Source organism: Scyliorhinus torazame, chromosome 1 (genome assembly GCF_047496885.1).
Source record: "Scyliorhinus torazame isolate Kashiwa2021f chromosome 1, sScyTor2.1, whole genome shotgun sequence".
Lineage (NCBI taxonomy): Eukaryota > Metazoa > Chordata > Chondrichthyes > Carcharhiniformes > Scyliorhinidae > Scyliorhinus > Scyliorhinus torazame.
In genome coordinates, this window is record NC_092707.1 from 312,874,952 (window position 1) to 312,896,228 (window position 21,277).

The following is a 21,277-nucleotide window of genomic DNA, read 5'->3' on the forward strand; positions in this document are numbered from 1 at the left end:
GCCCCCAGTGGAGGAGGAGGCAGAGATAGTGGCGGCAATGGACGCAGAGAAGGCATTTGATAGGGTGGAGTGGGAGTATTTATGGGAAGTGTTAAGGAGGTTTGGGTTTGGGAACGGGTTTATTAGCTGGGTTAGACTTCTTTATGGGGCTCCAACGGCAAGCGTAGTTACAGGTCGACATAGATCGGAGTATTTCCGACTATATAGGGGAACAAGACAGGGATGCCCGCTGTCTCCATTGTTGTTCGCGTTGGCAATTGAACCTCTGGCCATGGCGTTGAGAGACTCCAGGGAATGGAGAGGGGTGATTAGAGGGGGAGAAGAACACCGAGTCTCGTTATATGCGGATGACCTATTGTTATACGTGTCGGACCCAGCGGGGGGAAGGATAGAGGTTATGCGAATTTTGAGGGGGTTCGGGGATTTCTCGGGGTATAGGCTAAACATGGGGAAGAGTGAATTATTTGTGATACATCCAGGGGACCAGAGTAGAGAGATCGAAGGCTTGCCTCTAAGGAAAGTGGAAAGAAACTTCCGATACCTGGGGATTCAGATCGCTAGGAGCTGGGGAACCTTGCAGACTTAATCTGACACAGTTGGTAGAACAAATGGAGGAGGACTTCAAGAGGTGGGACATGCAGCCTCTATCGCTGGCGGGCAGGGTGCAAGCAATTAAGATGATGGTCCTCCCGAGGTTCTTATTTGTATTTCAATGTCTCCCTATACTAATCACTAAGACCTTTTTTAATAAAATAGACAGGAGCATCACGAGCTTCGTGTGGGCAGGGAAAGTTCCGAGAGTAAGGAGGGGGTTCCTTCAGCGTAGTAGGGACAGAGGAGGATTGGCACTACCGAACTTGGGCGATTACTATTGGGCCGCCAATGTGGCAATGATACGTAAATGGATGATGGAGGGTGAGGGAGCGGCGTGGGAAAGACTGGAGAGAAAGTCCTGTAAAGGGACGAGTTTAGAGGCGCTGGTGACGGCGCCGCTACCGATCTCACCTAAAAAGTTTACCACGAACCCGGTGGTGGCGGCAACATTGAATATCTGGGGACAGTGGAGGCGACAGAGAGGGGTGCGGGGAGCCCTGGTGGGGTCCCCAATCAGGAACAACCATAGGTTCGCCCCAGGAAGAATGGATGGAGGATTTCAGAGCTGGTTCCAGTTGGGAATTAGGAGGGTGGGAGATTTATTTATAGATGGGACTTTTGCGAGCTTGGGAGCATTGGAGGAAAAGTATAAGTTGCCCCGGGGAAATTTCTTGAGATATATGCAGGTGAGGGCATTTACTAGACAACAGGTGAGGGAATTTCCGTTGCTCCCGACACAGGGGATACAGGACAGGGTGCTTTCAGGGGTGTGGGTCGGAGAGGGCAAGGTGTCAGAGATTTACCAAGAGATGAGGGAAGAGGGGGAGGAGTCGGTGGGCGAACTAAAAGGAAAGTGGGAAGAAGAACTAGGGGAGGAGATAGAGGAGGGTATGTGGGCTGATGCCCTAAGCAGGGTAAATTCCTCTTCCTCATGCGCCAGGCTTAGCCTGATTCAATTTAAGGTGCTATATAGAGCACACATAACGGGAGCAAGATTGAGCAGGTTCTTTGGAGTGGAGGACAAATGTGGGAGGTGTGGCGGGAGCCCGGCAAACCACGCACATATGTTTTGGGCATGCCCGGCACTGGAAGGGTATTGGAAGGGAGTGACGGGAGTGATTTCGCGGGTGGTGAAGGCCCGGGTCAAACCAGGCTGGGGGTTAGCTCTATTTGGAGTTGCGGAAGAGCCGGGAGTGCAGGAGGCGAAAGAGGCCGACGTTGTGGCCTTTGCGTCCCTAGTAGCCCGGCGCAGGATCCTACTCATGTGGAAGGAGGCGAAACCCCCCGGACTGGAGGCCTGGGTAAATGATATGGCGGGGTTCATTAAACTGGAGCAGATAAAGTTTGCCCTGAGAGGATCGGCTCAAGGGTTCACCAGGCGGTGGCAGCCATTTCTCGACTACCTAGGGGAACGTTAGAGGGAAGACAGATGACCAGCAGCAGCAATCCAGGGGGAGGGGGGGGGGGGGGGTTTAGTTTAGGTCAAAGATAAAGGGGTTTTGTTACTTGTGTATTGTTTAAAATTTCTGTATTGTTATTGTTGCGTTTGCTTTGTAAGAGGGGAAAAATTGTTGTTTGGGAAAACATTTTCAATAAAACATTTATAAAAAAAAAAAAAACATTGTGGGAGGCTTTGAAGGTGGTTGTTAGAGGGGAGATTTCTTTCAAGGCACACAAGGAGAGGAATGAAAGGGAAGAGAGGCAGAGGTTGGTGGATGCCATCTTGGAGGTGGACAATGCTTGATCAATCAGACACCCGAATGCTGACCTGCAGGAAGAACTTGCAGATGGCGTTTGGGCTGCTCTCTGGATTGTGCGGTCCGCTTGTTGTGACATTCAAGGAGGATTTTGTATGAGCATGGGAAAAAGGCTAGTCACTTGTTGGCACACTAGTTGAGGTGACACATGACCTCTCTGAAAATTGCCCGGGTCTGCAATGTGGCCAATGGACTGGTCTCTGTCCCAGTCAAGGTTAATGAGGTGTTCGAGGCGTTTTGTCTGAACCTGTATGAATGAGCCCCCGAAGGATGAATCCTTAATGTTAGAGCTTTTAGACTGTTTGGACAGGGTGGTGGTGAAAAGGGAAGAATTCTTGGCTCCTCTGACTTTGGAGGAGGGTATGGATCTGATGCAGTCAGGGAAGGTGCCGGAGTCTCTGATTGAATTTTATAAGAAGTTTGCCAGGTTGCTGGATCCAGTGCTGCTTTGAGATGTTTGAGGATTCTATGGTTCAGAGGGGTGTTACCGTCCTCATTGACGTAGGCAACAAAGGTTAAGGACCCAACGGAGTGTGGATCGTACCACCCCATTTCATTATTGAAAGCGGATGTAAAGGTGTTGGCGAAGATCTTGGCAAGGTGCATGGAACCTTTCCCCCCCAGGGGACATAATCAGAGGTGCAGACGGGGTTTGTTAAGGGAAGACAGTTGGGGGTGGGTGAGGGCAGAATGTCGAAAATCTATAAAGAGCTAATTGATTGGGAGGAAGTCCTGATAGGGGTAGTGAAGTGAAAATGTGAGGAAGAGCTGACAAGGGAGTTGGAGGCTGAGCTGTGGGAGGAGGCTTTGAGGAGGGTGAACGTGTCCTCTACATATGCCTTATTCAGTTCAAGGTGGTCGACTGGGCACATATGCCAGACTGAGTAGGTTTTTTGTAGGGGTGGAGGATAGGTGTGGGCGGAACGCAGGTGGGCCCGCAAATCATGTCCACATATTTTGGTCCTGTCCAAAGCTGGAGGGATTCTGGCGGGGGTTTGCTGACATGTCTGAGGTGTAGATGGTCCCGAGTCCAGAAGTGGCAATCTATGGAGTGTCTGAAGACCCAGGATCTAGGGCGCGAGAGAGGCCAACGTCTTGGCCTTTACCTCCCTGGTAGCCCAGAGATGGATCTAATTGGAATGGAAGGACTCCGGACCGGCAAAACCAGGGATTTGTCCTTTGGAGTTTGGAAGGATGAAAGGTTAGAGCAGTTTGGTGGTTTGATTGTTGGTGGTAAGTTTGCTAGTTTTGAGGAGTGGCTGGAGAAGTATAAGCCCCCAAGAGGTCACTAGTTTTGGTACTATCAGGTGCGAGACTTAATAATAATCTTTATTGTCACAAGTAGGCTTACATTAACACTGCAATAAAGTTACTGTGAAAAACCCCAAGTCGCCACATTCCAGTGCCTGTTTGGGTACACAGAGGGGGAATTCAATGTCCAAATTACCTAACAGCACGTCTTTCGGGACTTGTGGGAGGAAACCGGAGCACCTGGAGGAAACTCGCGCAGATACGGAGAACATGCAGACTCTGCACAGACGGTGACCCAGGCCGGGAATCGAACCTGGAACCCTGGCACTGTGAAGCAACAATGCTAACCACTGTGCTACCATGCTGGTAAACTGCTATCGGGCTGGTAAACCTTTTGCGCAAGAAGGCTGCTTCCTCCCTTTTGTGCCTTGCCCATGTATGTAGTTATCTCTGTGGTTGATGGAGGGGAGGGTGTCCGAGATCTATGGTCTGGGCTGATTAAAATTGCAAAGGAAAAATAATTAAAATTCTGGGCATTGGAGATTGCCAGAACACCCTGAGAAATGGGAGTTCAAAATCCATGTTTGATTAATAAAATTAGAACCGAGAGAGCTATAAAAGATCAGGTGGGCTTTTTGTTGTTGAGAGAACTAGATTAGTTTAAAGTGAATTCTGCATGGTTGTGAAAACCCATTTGTGCTACCAGGCCAAAGAAGAAATTGTAAATTGGGAATAATTAGCCTAAAGATCAGTTTCAGGAAATCCCAGAGCCTGCCATGCTGTCATGGAGATGGGTGAGTTTAGAGATATTCTTGGTCTCAATTTATCTGGATGTTTGCTGAGAGTTGCAGTTTGGATCTTGTATGGTTTGCAGCTCAGAGAAAATAGTCAAAATAAAGGCAGATCTGCATAGAAGCAAGATTTTTAAAAAACTAACTGCTACTTTATGTGGAATGCGAGTCAGGTTTAATCTCAGTTTGAATCTTGTGGATTAACAGAAGTTTTATGATTGCCGGGTTTGAAACTAGTGGGAGAATCTACAATAGATCTGTCTTATTTCATGATAATCATAGAATTTATTGAATTTACAGTGCACAAGGAGGCCATTTCACCCTTGAATCTACACGGCCCTTGAAAGAGCACCCTGCTTAAGCCGATAATGCTGCCCTACCCCAGTAACCCCACCTAACCTTTGGACACTAAGGGGCAATTTAGCATGGCCAGTCCAACTAACCTGCACATCTTTGGACTCGGCTGAATTAGCTGGGAATATTAAAAAAAAAAAAGAGTAACCAAAACAAGGGTCTGAGACATTCAGTTACGGGATGGTAAATGATAGCTTTACCTTCAGGAATAGCTGGAGCAGAGCAGGGTTAAATATAGTTTTCAGAGGACTGTGGCATACTATGGGTGTTTCCTACAGAAGGAAGTAGCTGAGATTGATGTGGCTTGTAAAATAATTATTGAGGGCGTAAGAAAGAAACCCGAGTACGTAGCATACGTAGTTATAAACCATAGTGTTGTTCCAGTTTTATTTTAAATAAAGTTTGATTTTAAAAGTGAAACTTTGTGGCATTGTTCCATTGGTTAAAACAAAGTTTTAGGATTTCTGTTTAAATGTTAACAGTCCCTAATCTGATTGTAACAATATTGGTTGAGGAAGGAAAATGTCATGAGGTTGATTTTTGAGATGAGACTGCTGCCCCATGAGAGATTAGATAGGTCTACACTACAAAGAGTTTGAAGAATTGGAGGTGATGTCATTGAAGCATATAAAATTCATGCTTGGTTTGACAAAAAATAATTTATTCAGAATCTATGTAGAGGGAACTCAAAAAGTGATGGACAAAGCTTTCTACTCTTTCCTCCCTTTTAGAGTGAGACAAATCTCACCGAGCCTGGCAGTTTATTCACTTTTTAAAAGATACTAAGCCCTTTGATATTTTCCCTCTCTGTTTATCAAATTGAATATTCCTCATTCAGTGTTTGCATCATTTCCCCTCTTTGGTGAAGACGTGATGGAAAGTATTCATTACAGACCATTATATGACTCTTGATCCATATTAAGCAATTTATATGAAACCATGCTAATCAGGCTTAATCTCTACTCAAAATTTCCTCTAGCTGCCAGATGATGAGCATTTAAGCAGCTAAACTGATATTTGCATTCACAAACATCGAAAATGGACACTGAATGATCAATTTTCCCATTGGGCATACAGTGGTGCCCTAAGCAGCATGTTTTAGAGCCCAACTCATCAAGCTGCTATCTCAATTGAAGAAAATTTATCAAAACCTAATCAATGTTTTGAGATCAAAATTAGTCCAGTAGATCACATTGCCTGTGAGTTATATTGCTACCGTATTACAGCAAGCATTACATTTTGTATAATTTGAACTTTGGCCCAACCTGGAAGTGGTCCAGCCCTTTTAAAGTATACAGAATCTACGCAAGCTATTCGTTGCCGATTAGACCTATTTCTGCACTTGTTTGTGTAGGTGTGGACCCTGTTCCTATACCTATTAATTCAATTAACCAACCAATCAGTGATGTGCAAGAAAGTCTTGTGCCCCTCCCCCATTCTTAATTCAACTATGTAAAGTGAGCCACTCAAACAAAGGGTTATTAATTATCAGCACAACAGATGTTGTATATTTTTTACAATCCTCTCATTAGCAATATAATTTTGATTTTTTTATTTTTTTTTCTCACATAAATGGGAAATATTTTTGAGCGTTGTTACCATAAGTAGTTTGAATTCTGAATATCTAGGGTGCAATTCAGCCACCAGGTTGCGCCCAGCATGGATCCAGGCATGCCGGGTGAATAGCAGGAGTGGTCCGCGCTGGGCACAAACCATTTTATGATTCACACAACCTGTTCCTGATGGCGAGTTCCAGATCTCACCAGAAATGGTGAGAATCTCATTAAGCCTAATTTGCATTCATTTCAGTGCAATGGCCTCCGAGGAGTTACCTGACTCCCCAGGTGGGAAGTTACACGGGTGTTTAGTGCTCCTTTTCAAAAACGTGAAGCTGGTGCAATGGCTACTGAGGGGAAGTGAAGAGGTGAGCAGCCCTTTCCATTTACTGACATGCATCTCAAGGGTGCCAAAGCTGCTGCCCTAGTGCCCTGGGGGGGGGGGGGGGGGGGGGGGGGGGCGAAGAAGAGAGGTGTTATTTGGAGGACTGGAGCATTCCAGGTCAAAAGTTGCCCATGAGCCGGGGTGGGGAGGCGCTAAGCGTCTGTGATGCCTTCAAACCATATTTACATATTGTGGAGATTCGTGATAGGGCCAGCCTGTCTGAACTACCAAAGGACTGAGCCATGCGGAAGCTTCTCTCCTGAAAGTCAATTTCACCTCCTTTGATTGTGAGCAACCTCTAGCTTCACAGCTGAAGATTATTTAAATGAGGAATTAGCCTTGTTAGTTGTGACAGCACTTCATGCTCCTCAATTGCCTCCTCTAAGGCACAGGTGCCATGTCTCGGAGGATGATTTGTGGACTGCATGCCTAGCAATCTTTGATGCCTGAAAAGTGTGTCTGAACTCCAGGAACATTAGCACTGTAGAGACAGCTGCCAACAATCAAATACTAAAGAGCAGGGCTTCACCACTGAGGACTCTCTCATGGCCAATGGTAAGTGTCTAGATGAGCGGAGGGCAGCTGAGCACAGCCTCCCTAATGTTCCCGGCAGAGGTCTGAGGTCTAGGGGCTCCTGCTGTGGCCAGGAGTGAGTGGGTTGAGTGAGGTTTGCTAGCACAACTGGCTCGCTGGATGGCACGCTGAGAGAAGATGCAACTGTCATGGCGAGGAGAGCCTGGGGGGATTTGAGGGTCCCAGGATAGAACGCTAACTGATTGTCGGTCTTTCCTCCAATTCCTTCCAGATACAAAAGGTGGTTCTGATGCCTGGGCTGCTCTGGTGGTGCCCTGAAGTACCCCCCCCCCCCACCACTTTGTGGTGGTCTACTGTGCCCTCCACAATCTGGCACAGTAGTGGGATGAAATGCTGGAGTAGAAGGTGGACCAGGAGGGGCTGGAAGACGATCCTGAGAAGTGGCCACAGGATGGAGGACGGACTGTGGCGAGGGCCCAACTTGTCACGAGAACCAGGGAGGCCGTCTTCATCTCCAGATTCTCCTCAGGATGAGGCTGCTTCCATCAGCTCAACAACCCCCTCCCCATGTCCCCTCCCTGACCACCCTGTTCCCACATCCAAGTGTCTGTGTAATATCACTCCAGGGTGGTGGGCCTATGTTCATAGATCATAGAATTTAGAGTGCAGAAGGAGGCCATTCATGTTGGCACTGTTAGCAGGTCACCATATAAGGCAAGAGAGTTATGATCACTTGCTGTGAGGAAAACTCTGGTCGTCCTCAGGACCTGATAAAGTCTGACTCCTGTCTTTCTGCTGACAGTGGGCTCACACCCATCCTCATGATGGTGTCTGCTTTTGATCTTGGATGACTGCCGGTGGGGAAGGGGGGTAGTGAACGTTTTACTTTGATAGATTTCCATTCCCCTAGCTACGGATAGTGACCTTGTCAGTGCTCCCCACTCTTCTTGATTTCTGTGGTCTACTGCTACATCTAGGTGTATCCAAAGGATTCACATCAGAGATGGAGGCAATCTGCTCCTTTTCACGCCTCGTGGCGCTGAATGCCCTTGGCGGATGTCCTCTGGTGGGCATGGCGCCAGGGGGCCAGCTGACTTACCGGTGTCACCATGGCACCCAAGATCCCGGTTGAGGCCATCCTCATGCGTGCGGAACTTGGCTACCAGTTTCTGCTTGGTAATTCTGCGTTGTCCTGTGTCTTGAAGGCTGCCTTGGAGAATGTTTACCCAAAGATCGGAGACTGAATGTCCCGACTACTGAAGTGCTCACTGACTGGAAGGACTTTAACCTGCTTCCTGGTAATTGTTGCATGGTGTTAATTCATCCATCGTAGCGTCTGCATGGTCTCGCCGATGTACCGCGCCTCGAGACATCCCTTCCTGCAGCGCATGAGGTAGACAATGTTGGCTGAGTCACATGTATGTACCGTGTACCCAGTGGGTGGTTTTCTCACGTGTGATGGTAGTGTCCATGTCGATGATCCAGCATGTCTTGCAGAGGTTGCCGTGGCAGGGTTGTGTGGTGTTGTGGTCATTGTTCTGAAGCTCGGTAGTTTGCTGTGAACAATGGTCTGTTTGAGGTTAGGCAGTGGTTTGAAGGTAAGCAGTGGAGGTTTGGGGATGGCTTTGGTGAGATGTTCATCGTCATCGATGACATGCTGAAGGCTCAGAAGAAGATATCGTAGTTTCTCCGCTCTGGGGAAGTACTGGATGACGAAGGATATTCTGTCAGTCGTATCCTGTGTTTGTCTTCGTCGGTGCGGTTTTTCGCTGTGGTGCGTCAGAACTGTCGATCAATGAGTCAAGCACCATGCTGGTGAAGGTAGAGTTGGGGAGAGCTACGCTTGAAACAGGTGTTAATCCCTATTCATAGGAAAATCATATGTTTGAGACCCTCTTTGCAAAATTGGGCTTCCCTGAATATAGCCAGCATGGAAGAAAACTTGGTCTACCCATTTGGTTAATAAAAATATTGGAGTCTGCCACAAAAAAAAGACACTTTTAATAAAATAGTACCTGCAAATGGAGCCAGAACAAGAAATGTTTCTTCTCACTTTACTGCAATGTAGCGTGTAAGACCAATGCTGCCACCACACCCCCTCCTCTGCCACTATCTGGCTAAGACGGACTGGGAAACACTGGCAAGATGGACTGGGAAACATTACTGAAAGGAAAGACAGTAGATAGGCAATGGCAGGCATTCAAGGAACGAATAGGTGAACTCCAAAAGTTGTTTATTCCTATTTGGCACAAGAGTAGAATAGGAACTGTGGCCAAACCATGACTTACAAGGGAAATTAGAGATAGTATTAGGTTCAAAGACGAGGCATACAAATTAGCCAGAAAAAGCAATAGACCTGAGGCTTGGTAACAGGTTAAAATTCAGCAAAGGCAGACAAAACGATTGAATAAGGGAGAAAATACAATTTGAAAGTAAACTAGCAGGGAACATAAAAACTGGCTGTAAAAGTTTCTGTAGGTATGTAAAGAGAAAAAGATTAATAAAAACTAATATATGCCCCTTACAGTCAGAAACTGGGGAATTGATAACAGGGATCAAAGAAATGGCTGAGGAACTAAATTTGTACTTCTGTCTTCACAAAGGAAGTGATGAATAATGTACTGGAAGTTCTGAGCAGCACAAGTTTAGTGAGGAGCTGAAGGAAATTAGTATTAGTAAAGAAATGACTTTGGGGAAATTAATGGGATTGAAGGCAGACAAATCTCCAGGGCCTGATAAACTTCATCCGAGACTCCTTAAGGAAATGGCCCAAGAAATAGATTCATTGGTGGTCATTTGAACGTCAATAGTAGGGAAGTTGCTGTAGTCAATTATCAAGGATTTCATAGCACAGCATTTGGAAAGCAGTGGTATAATCAGACAAAAGTCAGCATGGAATTACGAAAGGAAAATCATGCTTGACAAATCTACTAGAATTCTTTGAAGATGTAACTAGCAGAGTTGACCAAGGAGAACACGTTGATGTGGTTTATTTAGACTTTCAGAAGGCTTTCGACAAGGTCTCACACAGCAGATTAATATGTGGAAATTAAAGCACATGGGATTATGGGTAGTATTTTGAGATGGATAGAAAGCTGGTTAGCAGACAGGAAGCAAAAGGTTAGAATAAATGGGTCTTTTTCTGATTGGCAAGCAGTGACTAGTGGCGTATCGCAGGGATCTGTGTTAGGACCCCAACTGTTCACATTATATATTAATGATTTGGATGAGGGAATGAAATATATTATCTATAAATTTGCAAATGGTACAAAGTTGGGTGGGAGAGTGTGAGCTGTAAGGAGGATGCAGAGACACTTCAGCCGGATTTGGACAGGCTGAGTGAATGGTCATATTCATGGCAGATGCAGTATATGTAACGTTATCTGCTTCGGTAGCAAAAATGGGGAGGCAGATTATTACTTAAATGGGTGTATATTGAGATAGGTGGATACTCAGTGAGACCTTGGTGTCCTCATGCATCAGTCGCTGAAAGTAAGCACGCAGGTACAGGAGGCAGTAAAGAAGGCAAATAGTATGTTGGCCTTCACAGCAAGAGGATATGAGTATAGGAATAGAGATGTTTTACGCAATTATATTGGTGAGGCCACACCTGGAGTATTGTGTGCAGTTTTAGTGCCCTTATCTGAGGAAGGATGTTCTTGTTATGGAGAGAGTGCAGCGAAGGTTTACCAGGTTGATTCCTGGGATGATAGCACTATCACACGAGGAGAGACTAAATCGGTTAGGATTATATTCATTGGAGTTTAGAGTGAGAGGGGTATCATAGAAATCTGCAAAATTCTAACCTGGTTAGACAGGGTAGATTCAGAAAGAATGTTCCCGATGGTGGGGGAGTCCAGAACTAGGGGTCATAGTTTGAGGATAAGGGATAAACCTTTTAGGACGGAGGTGAGGAGAAATTACTTCGCCCAGCGAGTAGTGAATTTGTGGAATTCACTACAACAGAAAGTAGTTGAGGCCGAAACGTATAATTTCATAGCTCTTGGGGCTAAAGTGATCATGGGGTGGAGGGGAATTAGGGTATTGAACTTGATCAGCCATGATCATAATGAATGGTGGATCAGGCTTAAATGGCCTCCTCCTGCATCTATTTCCCTCTACCCCTTCTCCTAACTTTACTCCTGTGGTGAATGTATAATTACTGATAATTCACCAGTGCACTGTATTGTTATGTTATTAACCCTGTGGGCTCCACCTATGGGCCATTGTGTGGCTTCAACCACAGGGGGATATGTTGGGGCATGTATGGGCTCTGCCCATGGCTCCACCCCTTTAGAGGAAGTATAAGAGCAGCTGAACTGCAGGGCCACCTTCAGTATTGTACTGGTCGCAGGCAGGCACAGTAAAACCATAGTTTACTTCTCCACGTGTCTTCGAGTGAATTGATGGTCGCATCATCCTCTATAATTTGTCTCCCTTTCAACCAATCACTTATCCTTCTCCCACCCTTTCCTCATGTTACCTGAGGGTAATTGAAATTCTGTTCCCTTGCAAGCTGCCCAATGACACCGAGCAAGTCTTTCCCATTAGCTGGCCTGTTTGGCTGCTCGGATCCAGTTGCGTTAGTCAAACCCAAATGAATGGTAATAAATCCTGGGCCATACTTGATAAGCTCCTGATTTTACAAGCTGGGAAAATCTACAACACCTAACAATCCTAATATGCAATACATTGATGGAATGCATACTAAGTTTTTAACAGTCCTGATCATAGATACTACATTTTCTTACCAATTATATTTTGATTGAAACAATTTGCTTGAACATTAAGTGAAAATCTATTAAATGATTGCAAGATCGCTAGTCGGTCCATGTGAGGTATGCCTCCCCTGCCTATGGTGGGGCAGGAAATAAACAAAGAAATAACAGATGCATGTAGAAATGGTACAGCAGTTATCATGGGGGATTTAAATCTACATGTTGATTGGTTTAACCAGGTCGGTCAAGGCAGCCTTGAGGAGGAGTTTATAGAATGTATCCGCGATAGTTTCCGAGAACAGTATGTAATGGAACCTACGAGGGAACAAGCGGTCCTAGATCTGGTCCTGTGTAATGAGACAGGATTGATTCAGGATCTCATAGTTAGGGATCCTCTCGGAAGGAGTGATCACAATATGGTGGAATTTAAAATACGGATGGAGGGTGAGAAGGTAAAATCAAGCACTAGTGTTTTGTGCTTAAACAAAGGAGATTACAATGGGATGAGAAGAACTAGCTAAGGTAGACTGAGAGCAAAGACTTTATAGTGAAACAGTTGAGGAACAGTGGAGAACCTTCCAAGTGATTTTTCACAGTGCTCAGCAAAGGTTTATACCAACAAAAAGAAAGGACGGTAAAAAGAGGGAAAATCGACCGTGGATATCTAAGGAAATAAGGGAGAGTATCAAATTGAAGGAAAAAACATACAAAGTAGCAAAGATCAGTGGGAGACTAGAGGACTGGGAAATCTTGAGGGGGCAACAGAAAGCTACTAAAAAAGCTATAAAGAGTAAGATAGATTATGAGAGTAAACTTGCTCAGAATATAAAAACAGATAGTAAAAGTTTCTACAAATACATAAAACAAAAAAGAGTGGCTTAGGTAAATATTGGTCCTTTTTAGAGGATGAGAAGGGAGATTTAATAATGGGAGATGAGGAAATGGCTGAGGAACTGAACAGGTTTTTTGGGTCGGACTTCACAGTGGAAGACACAAATAACATGCCAGTGACTGATGGAAATGAGGCAATGACAGGTGAGGACCTTGAGAGGATTGTTATCACCAAGGAGGTAATGATGGGCAAGCTAATGGGGCTAAAGGTAGACAAGTCTCCTGGACCTGATGGAATGCATCCCAGAGTGCTAAAAGAGATGGCTAGGGAAATTGCAAATGCACTAGTGATAATTTACCCAAATTCAATAGACTCTGGGGTGGTCCCGGCGGATTGGAAATTAGCAAACGTGACACCACTGTTTAAAAAAGGAGGTAGGCAGAAAACGGGTAATTATAGGCCAGTGAGCTTAACTTCGGTAGTAGGGAAGATGCTGGACTCTATCATCAAGGAAGAAATAGCGAGGCATCTGGATGGAAATTGTCCCATTGGGCAGACGCAGCATGGGTTCATAAAGGGCAGGTCGTGCCTAACTAATTTAGTGGAATTTTTTGAGGACATTAACAGTGCGGTAGATAACGGGGAGCCAATGGATGTGGTATATCTGGATTTCCAGAAAGCCTTTGACAAGGTGCCACACAAAAGGTTGTTGCATAAGATAAAGATGCATGGCATTAAAGGGAAAGTAGTAGCATGGATAGAGGATTCATTAATTAATAGAAAGCAAAGAGTGGGGATTAATGGGTGTTTCTCTGGTTGGCAATCAGTAGCTAGTGGTGTCCCTCAGGGATCAGTGTTGGGCCCACAACTGTTCACAATTTACATAGATGATTTGGAGTTGGGGACCAAGGGCAATGTGTCCAAGTTTGCAGACGACACTAAGATAAGTGGTAAAGCAAAAAGTGCAGAGGATACTGGAAGTCTGCAGAGGGATTTGGATAGGCTAAGTGAATGGGCTAGGGTCTGGCAGATGGAATACAATATTGACAAATGTGAAGTTATCCATTTTGGTAGGAACAGCAAAAGGGATTATTATTTAAATGATAAAATATTAAAACATGCTGCTGTGCAGAGAGACCTGGGTGTGCTAGTGCATGAGTCGCAAAAAGTTGATTTTCAGGTGCAACAGGTGATTAAGAAGGCAAATGGAATTTTGCCCTTCATTGCTAGAGGGGTGGAATTTAAGACTAGGGAGGTTCTGCTGCAATTGTATAAGGTGTTAGTGAGGCCACACCTGGAGTATTGTGTTCAGTTTTGGTCTCCTTACTTGAGAAAGGACATACTGGCACTGGAGGGTGTGCAGGGGAGATTCACTAGGTTAATCCCAGAGCTGAAGGGGTTGGATTACGAGGAAAGGTTGAGTAGACTGGGACTGTACTCGTTGGAATTTAGAAGGATGAGGGGGGATCTTATAGAAACATATAAGATTATGAAGGGAATAGATAGGATAGATGCGGGCAGGTTGTTTCCACTGGCGGGTGAAAGCAGAACTAGGGGGCATAGCCTCAAAATAAGGGGAAGTAGATTTAGGATTGAGTTTAGGAGGAACTTCTTCACCCAAAGGGTTGTGAATCTATGGAATTCCTTGCCCAGTGAAGCAGTAGAGGCTCCTTCATTAAATGTTTTTAAGATAAAGATAGATAGTTTTTTGAAGAATAAAGGGATTAAGGGTTATAGTGTTCGGGCCGGAAAGTGGAGCTGAGTCCACAAAAGATCAGCCATGATCTCATTGAATGGTGGAGCAGGCTCGAGGGGCCAGATGGCCTACTCCTGCTCCTAGTTCTTATCTTATCTAATACATGCCATAGAATTGAATGTGGAAAATAAATGTTGCCAGTTGCTTTTGTAGACCCCTGTCCAACATTTCATGAAATCTAGAACAGTGACGATACAAACAAAATAATGTGTCAGTACAGGTGAGTGCTTTGTAGCTTTTTACAGAGCCTTTTTTAATTTGCCATCAAGATGCATTACAGTAAAATACAATTACTGTGTATAAAGAAAGTTATGTGAAATACAATATACTTACAAATCACAAGCAGGCAAATACAATTGGTGTATATATAGTGTGACATTCAGCCATTAGAGTTGGGAACGCTACCACAGCAATATCTTCTCCTTTCTCAATCAGTTATAAATAGATTAAAATGTTGCTCCAGTTTGTGTTCTGGGAGGTGCGAATTAAGACTATTCAGTCTAATTGTGCTGAAGCATCTTCCAATGTCTTTATCTGCTTTCCAGAAGCTTGGGCTACCAGCACATAAGTTGGAATAAACATTATACATATTTTCTCTCCTTCGGTTTCCAGTATATTACAATGTGTACCTCCGTTTAGAATTTATGCTCTATAAATTAATTTAAATTGCCTTATTTGAAACATTTTCTAGTCATAATGTACATTAACAATTCAGAAGTTGAAATTAAGGCAACTGCATCAATTTACTGATTACACAACGGTGGGGAGAGCTGCAATCAAGATAAAGCAGATGATATGTGAAGAGATTTGGGTAGTTGGATTAAGAAATGGCAAATTACTTTTTAATTTTGACAATGGTAAAATTATGAGATTAATCCAAGAGAGTAAATGGAACTATAAAATAAATTATGTAAGTCCACAGGATGCAGTGCAGAAGACGACTATGGATGTTGAAGTGTGGCAGGCAATGATGTTTAAAAATAGCAAATAGGATCTTGGGGTTATGTAGTTAACGGTATAGAACAGGAATTGGGTGCAATCAAAGCTAATTTCCCTTCAGATGCTCCCAGTGAAGAACAGCAGTGACAAGAAGTTATGGTCTTGCAGACTTCAATTTTCCATTCAGTTCAACTTGTGGATCGAAGCTGTTGCAAAAGTCACTTCTCACCTTAACTGCCTATCAGGTATGCAGTTCAATGCAATCTAACAAGGCTTTGTTTCACCCCTTGTTAAGTCCTTGCAGGAAAAGAAGCATCATGGTGCCAGAGAGAGTGCAAAATGCAACTTTCCTGATGCCTGATATGAAATGAGGAGAAAGTAGAGAAAGCTGAATTTGTTTACACTAGAAAAGAGGTCTTCAAAATATGGACAAGATGAACATGGAGTAACTGTTTACTGAAGGCCCTGAGACTGGGAAAGAGGGAATTTGAATGTCTGGATCAGATACAACTAATTTACCAAAGGTGTGAATGTTTGAAAGAGATTGCCCAGAAAGTTAATTGAGGTTGATGTCACCAGTAATTTTAAGAGTTGGACAGGCTCTTGGTGAGAAAATCAATTGTAGTATTATAGCTAGTAAACTGTGAATTCTGTTTTGAACTTGGACCAGAGAGTCATCTCTAGTCATGTACCGTGCCATGTTCCTAGGAAAAGTATACACCACAATATCAGGCAAAACTGCAAGGTTCCATTGAGGCCTGAATACCCTATTCCTCTGCATCCTGGCTTCCTAATTTGTTCTGTGCTAAAGGGTCCAGTTAATATGAAAACATACAACACAAAGAAATACAATAATTTTTAAAGCATTGATGTCATTGGGAATAAACATTTCCTTTTCCATCATGCTGAATTCTCCGTTCTTTAAATTGTAAAAATTGGAATGAGTATCTTGTATTTAGAAAAAAATCAAAGGAATTAGAAGCTCAAAACATTCATCCACATCAGAAGCATCCATCTGCCAGCTGCTGTTTCCTGAACTGCAGATTTGCTGTCAAGAATAATCCAAAGCAATCTTAGTTTCCAAAAGCTCAAATTAACTGGAAAATTTTAATTATCATATGGAGCAGCCCAACAATCCCTGCACTTTGTCCTGTCACAAAGGTATAATGAGTGGTGGCTGCCCCATCCTACATTTTGGCACAGTTAGGAATTGGAATTTCTCCTATTATGTAATTCTAGCAAATCTGTTCGTCACCTTTTTGTCACAAATACATTTCATGAATTCACTATGTAAACAATACAATGGAGATCTGGGATACAGAATAGAATCTTAAGGATCCTGTTCTTGATATATTAATATGTAGTGTCAAATCCCTCAGATTCAGCACAAGATTCCTCTGTTAATTCAACTAAGAGGCACTTGCAATCCAGGTTCACTTTAGCTGTTGGGTGAGTTGTTAGTGCCCCCCCACTTTGCTGCCTTGCTCTGAGGAGTCTGTATCATGGCTTGATTTTTTTCTAATTGCCTCCTAATGCTTCTTTTCCACTGTGGTAGTTAGCCAGCTTCTCATTCTGGCCAACTGCTGGGCAGGAAACCCTAAAATATGCTAATAAGACCATGCCAAATTTTGTGGGCTCCTGGTTATTCCCTCCTCTTGCGAACAATTCTCCCTCTTACAACTACACATCCTGACTCCCCCTCTCCAACTCTCACAATGTACCTTTTAAAATTGATTTGAACCACTAACTTCTCCACAGGTTATTTTTAAATTCAGGAAACAATTAAGTGAATTGTGGTTAATCGCCTGAACCAATTAAATTAACAACAGTCATCTTGTATGCTGCAATCATTTCTAATCATTCAACTGAAGTAATATAACAAACAAGGACTTAGTTCAGAAGTCATCTTCTTTCCTCTGGAGCCTGGGGTCTTTCTACTAGTCCCAAGTGTATTAATCTCAGTTTCAAGCATTACAATCTAGAGAGAGACAAGTGAGTAACATGTATACCACAAGTTGTTTAAAACTGATTATAGGGATGCAGACCATAACTTCCTCAATCGCTGACAAAAACCTAGCCTAAAATCAAGTCTTGCATGACATAATGAAGTATGTCAACATCCCTCAAAATATATTCTCCTAATCCAAGGAATAAGGTATTGATTTCTTATGCAAATCACCTCTACTGATCCAGTTAAATTGGTTATGTTAGACCTCATGAGTTTAAACTAATAGACTTGCTTCTCTGAAACTATCCACATGTCTAAGTCAGAAGTTTAATTCTGTGGCTGCTTGGTATGATGAAACTGAGGGATGTAAATTCCATTTGTCCTTGGTTAGTGCTTTAGCCATAAACAAAGAACACCTACAACACTAAATTGGCAATTTGTCAAATTCTAGGTGGTTTTGTGTTAAGCTCCAAATAAGGGCTGAGGAGTGACCACATTAATTGCACTTGACAATAAATAGAAACAGTAGATTTTGGAATGCACTGAATTCAAACCCATCTCCCTAAAGGGGTTGTGTGCTAGCGAAATATACCACCTACTTGCTATTTAAATAAAATTTATAGTCAACATGAAGTAGTGAGATGGGCTGTCACTGCAGCAGACAAAAACTCTACTCCATTAAAGGAGCAATATTCTGAATTCTCCTTCCATATACCCGAACAGGCGCCGTAGTGTGGCGACTAGGGGATTTTCACAGTAACTTCATTGCAGTGTTAATGTAAGCCTACTTGTGACACTAATAAAGATTATTATTAAATCAGTACATTTAAAGAGGGCAACAATGGGTGGCCTTCAACATATTTGGGTATTGGGTTCATTAAGTGCTCATAATATTTAGCTGTTAGGGGCTGGTTTAGCACAGGGCTAAATCGCTGGCTTTTAAAGCAGACCAAGGCAGGCCAGCAACGTGGGTTCAATTCCCGTACCAGCCTCCCCGAACAGGCACCGGAATGTGGTGACTAGGGGCTTTTCACAGTAACTTCATTTGAAGCCTATTGTGACAATAAGCGATTTTCATTTCCTTATCCAGATGACTTCATTGAATATCTTTAAAACAAACCCTGACTAAATGTTTCATGGTAACACTACAAGGGTACTTGGGTTCTGGAATCTGTTTCAGATAGACACTGGATGGAACAAATGGTAGGCTAACTTTTACAGTTGAAATAAAATAATACTTCGACTATTAGATCTTATGGTTCCCTTATACTTAAGAATTTGATTAAAAGATATTTTTAATTTAACAGAATTCCATTTTTTTAAAAAGTGATTTCTTTCCCCCCAAAACTCATTCTGTCAATTAGAATTGTCAACTTCTCAGTATTTGCACAACACAGTTTTGGCCCCAATCTCAGCAGGTCTGACAGCATCTGTGGAGAGAGAATGGCGCTAACGTTTCGAGTCTGGATGACTCTTTGTCAAAGCATCTGGATTCCATGAACATGTAAGCCTTCTATGTTTACACCTGTTAATACTTTACACATCAGTCCTAAACTAGATCAAAGAGTCTGAACAAATCGGTTTATTATACAAGCGCATAGTATAATGAGATGGCTATAATTTCTGGTGTTTTACAGGCAACATTTTTGAACTATTTTGAGTATAAGGCTGACAGTACAAAATTCAACTACCATCACATATTAAGTTGTAAAGAATTTAATTTTGCTTTTGTAGCCTGTAAATATTTGTAAATGGTCACAGTTGCGAGTAATACAGTAGTGCTTATACTTTAACGCAGTTGAATCAAAGAACTCAGAGTCAGAATATCAGGTTTTGGATCCTTCTTTTAAATGTGCCGTCTGCAACATTTTATTTTTTGATAACTTCCTGTTTAAGTTTTTCTGCCAAATGTCTCCTTTTCTGAATCTTCTGCTTTTCTTCTTCAGAAAGATTCTTCAATTTAAAAAAAACAAGAATGTAAATTAGTGTTCCATTTTATTTTGTATTATTTATGAAGCGTAATTAGACTCTCCACAAGACTCCTATGATGCGATTTCCATAACAGTATAAATAAATTGTTTTCCCTGTTATATGAATTGTTTGCCCTGTTATATGAAGATATCATCTTCACATGCATCAGTCTCTCAATAACGTCCTCCAGTGAAATCTGTGCAACTTGAAGGCATTTGGTAAGCTATGAAATAAGCCTTTTCTTCCCACCACCAACCAACTCCATCACCAACAATAATACTGTTTTGCAAAGTGTTCCATATAACAACCTAGCCTGAAACTGACGGGTCAAAGTTTACATGACATGTTAAAACTGAACCTACAAAAAATTAACACATGCATTTTGATCACTAATTTCATGGCTTGAAGGTACACTATTCCTAAATATAGTTATTTGGTAATACAGAACTTGAGCATTGCTGGCAATTTTTCATCTTGCACTTATCAGGACATTCATAAGAATACAATATAAGGGATATCAACAAATGTATACTGAGAAGAGAGTGCCAATTGCTTGGCAAGTGGACTCTGATTGGTAGAGGTGTTGACATGGAGAATGCACCAGTTGATGGTGACTGACAATTAACTGCTCGGCATTGTTTGAAATTTAAACCAAGCAGATTTGACTTTGATTGGTCAAGGCATTGCCCTGAGAAGTGCCTCAGCACTACCAAGGATGTGTTGAACACATCTGTGTGTACAATGCTTCTTCCAGCTGTCTGTTATTATTTGCTACACAGAAAATGCATTAATAAATCGAATGGAAACTGAATAACCAGATGAGATAGAGAATCATGTTAAAAGAGTACAAATAAAGCTTTAGAAAGGTACAAAAAGCATAATTTATACTCGCTGCCCTTCAGTTTTTACATCCGATAGCTAGGTTATCAGAGATTTGGATTTAAGATTAGATTTTTTTCAATTTATGTAAGTAATCACAACAAATAAAACTTCCAATTTAAAAATCCCCCTCCCACTTTCCTTCCTCTACTGAACATTTAAACAACATCTATGGCATTTCCTTGATCGATCCAAGCAAACCCTTTTTTTAAAAACGCTGCGAGTTAGTGCTAGCTGTCTGCTCCCTCTCCTCCTCCCTCTTTTTTTTTCCCAGTCTCTCTGCTACTCCCGTGTTCCTGCCTCTTCTCTTCCCCCCCCCCCCCCCCCCCCAACCTAATCCTCTATGCTTTGTGTGCTCCTGTCTGCCCTTCTCGGTTCTCTCCCCCCCCCCCCCCCCCCCCCCCCTCTCTCTCTCTCTCTCTCTTTCCCCTTACTTCCTAATCACTATTGGCTTCGAACAGATCTTGCAGCAGGCTGATGAATAGCTCCCACATGTTGTGGAAGCCCTCAGATGGTGTACTTGATCTTCTCCAGGTGGAGAAATTCCGCCAGGTCTGCCAGCCAGTCTGCAGCAGTGGGTGGTGCTGCTGATGCCAGCCGAGCAGGATTCTCCAGTGAGCAATTAAGGAAGCAAAAGCCAGGGTGTCGGCCCTCTTTCCCCATATGTAGTTCTGGCTGGTCCGAAACCCCGAAGACAGCCACTCTTGAGCATGGCTCCACCCTCACCTGCACAACCTTGGACATCACCTCAAAGAAGTCTGTCCAAAACCCAACATGTCTGGGGCAGTCTGTCCAAAACCCGACATGTCTGGGGCAGTCTGTTTCTGTTGGACTTTACTTCAAGCTGCTCTTAGTGCATTCAATCTTCTCGCTCAGATCTCTCTTGTAATTAGAGGGAAGACCCCTTGGCAGCGATATTAACCTTGAACTAGAATTTCAATCTCTACTACAACTCATCATGCTCCTTCTCCACTGGGTTCACTTCCCTCTTAACCTCAACTAAATCTCTCCC

The 21,277-nt window shown here is 43.2% G+C and overlaps 1 protein-coding gene across 3 annotated transcripts in view; it reads right to left on the reverse strand.

The window, feature by feature from the left end:
- Nucleotides 1-19,115: 19,115 nt before the first annotated feature.
- Nucleotides 19,116-21,277, reverse strand: part of cfap36 (cilia and flagella associated protein 36) — a 218,362-nt gene continuing 216,200 nt past the window's right edge. For all 3 annotated transcript variants that reach the window (XM_072507826.1, XM_072507827.1, XM_072507829.1), the window contains one exon: nt 19,116-19,368. In XM_072507826.1, the coding sequence (XP_072363927.1) occupies nt 19,285-19,368 (84 nt within the window). In that variant the 3' untranslated portion in view covers nt 19,116-19,284. The remainder of the gene's footprint in view (nt 19,369-21,277) is intronic.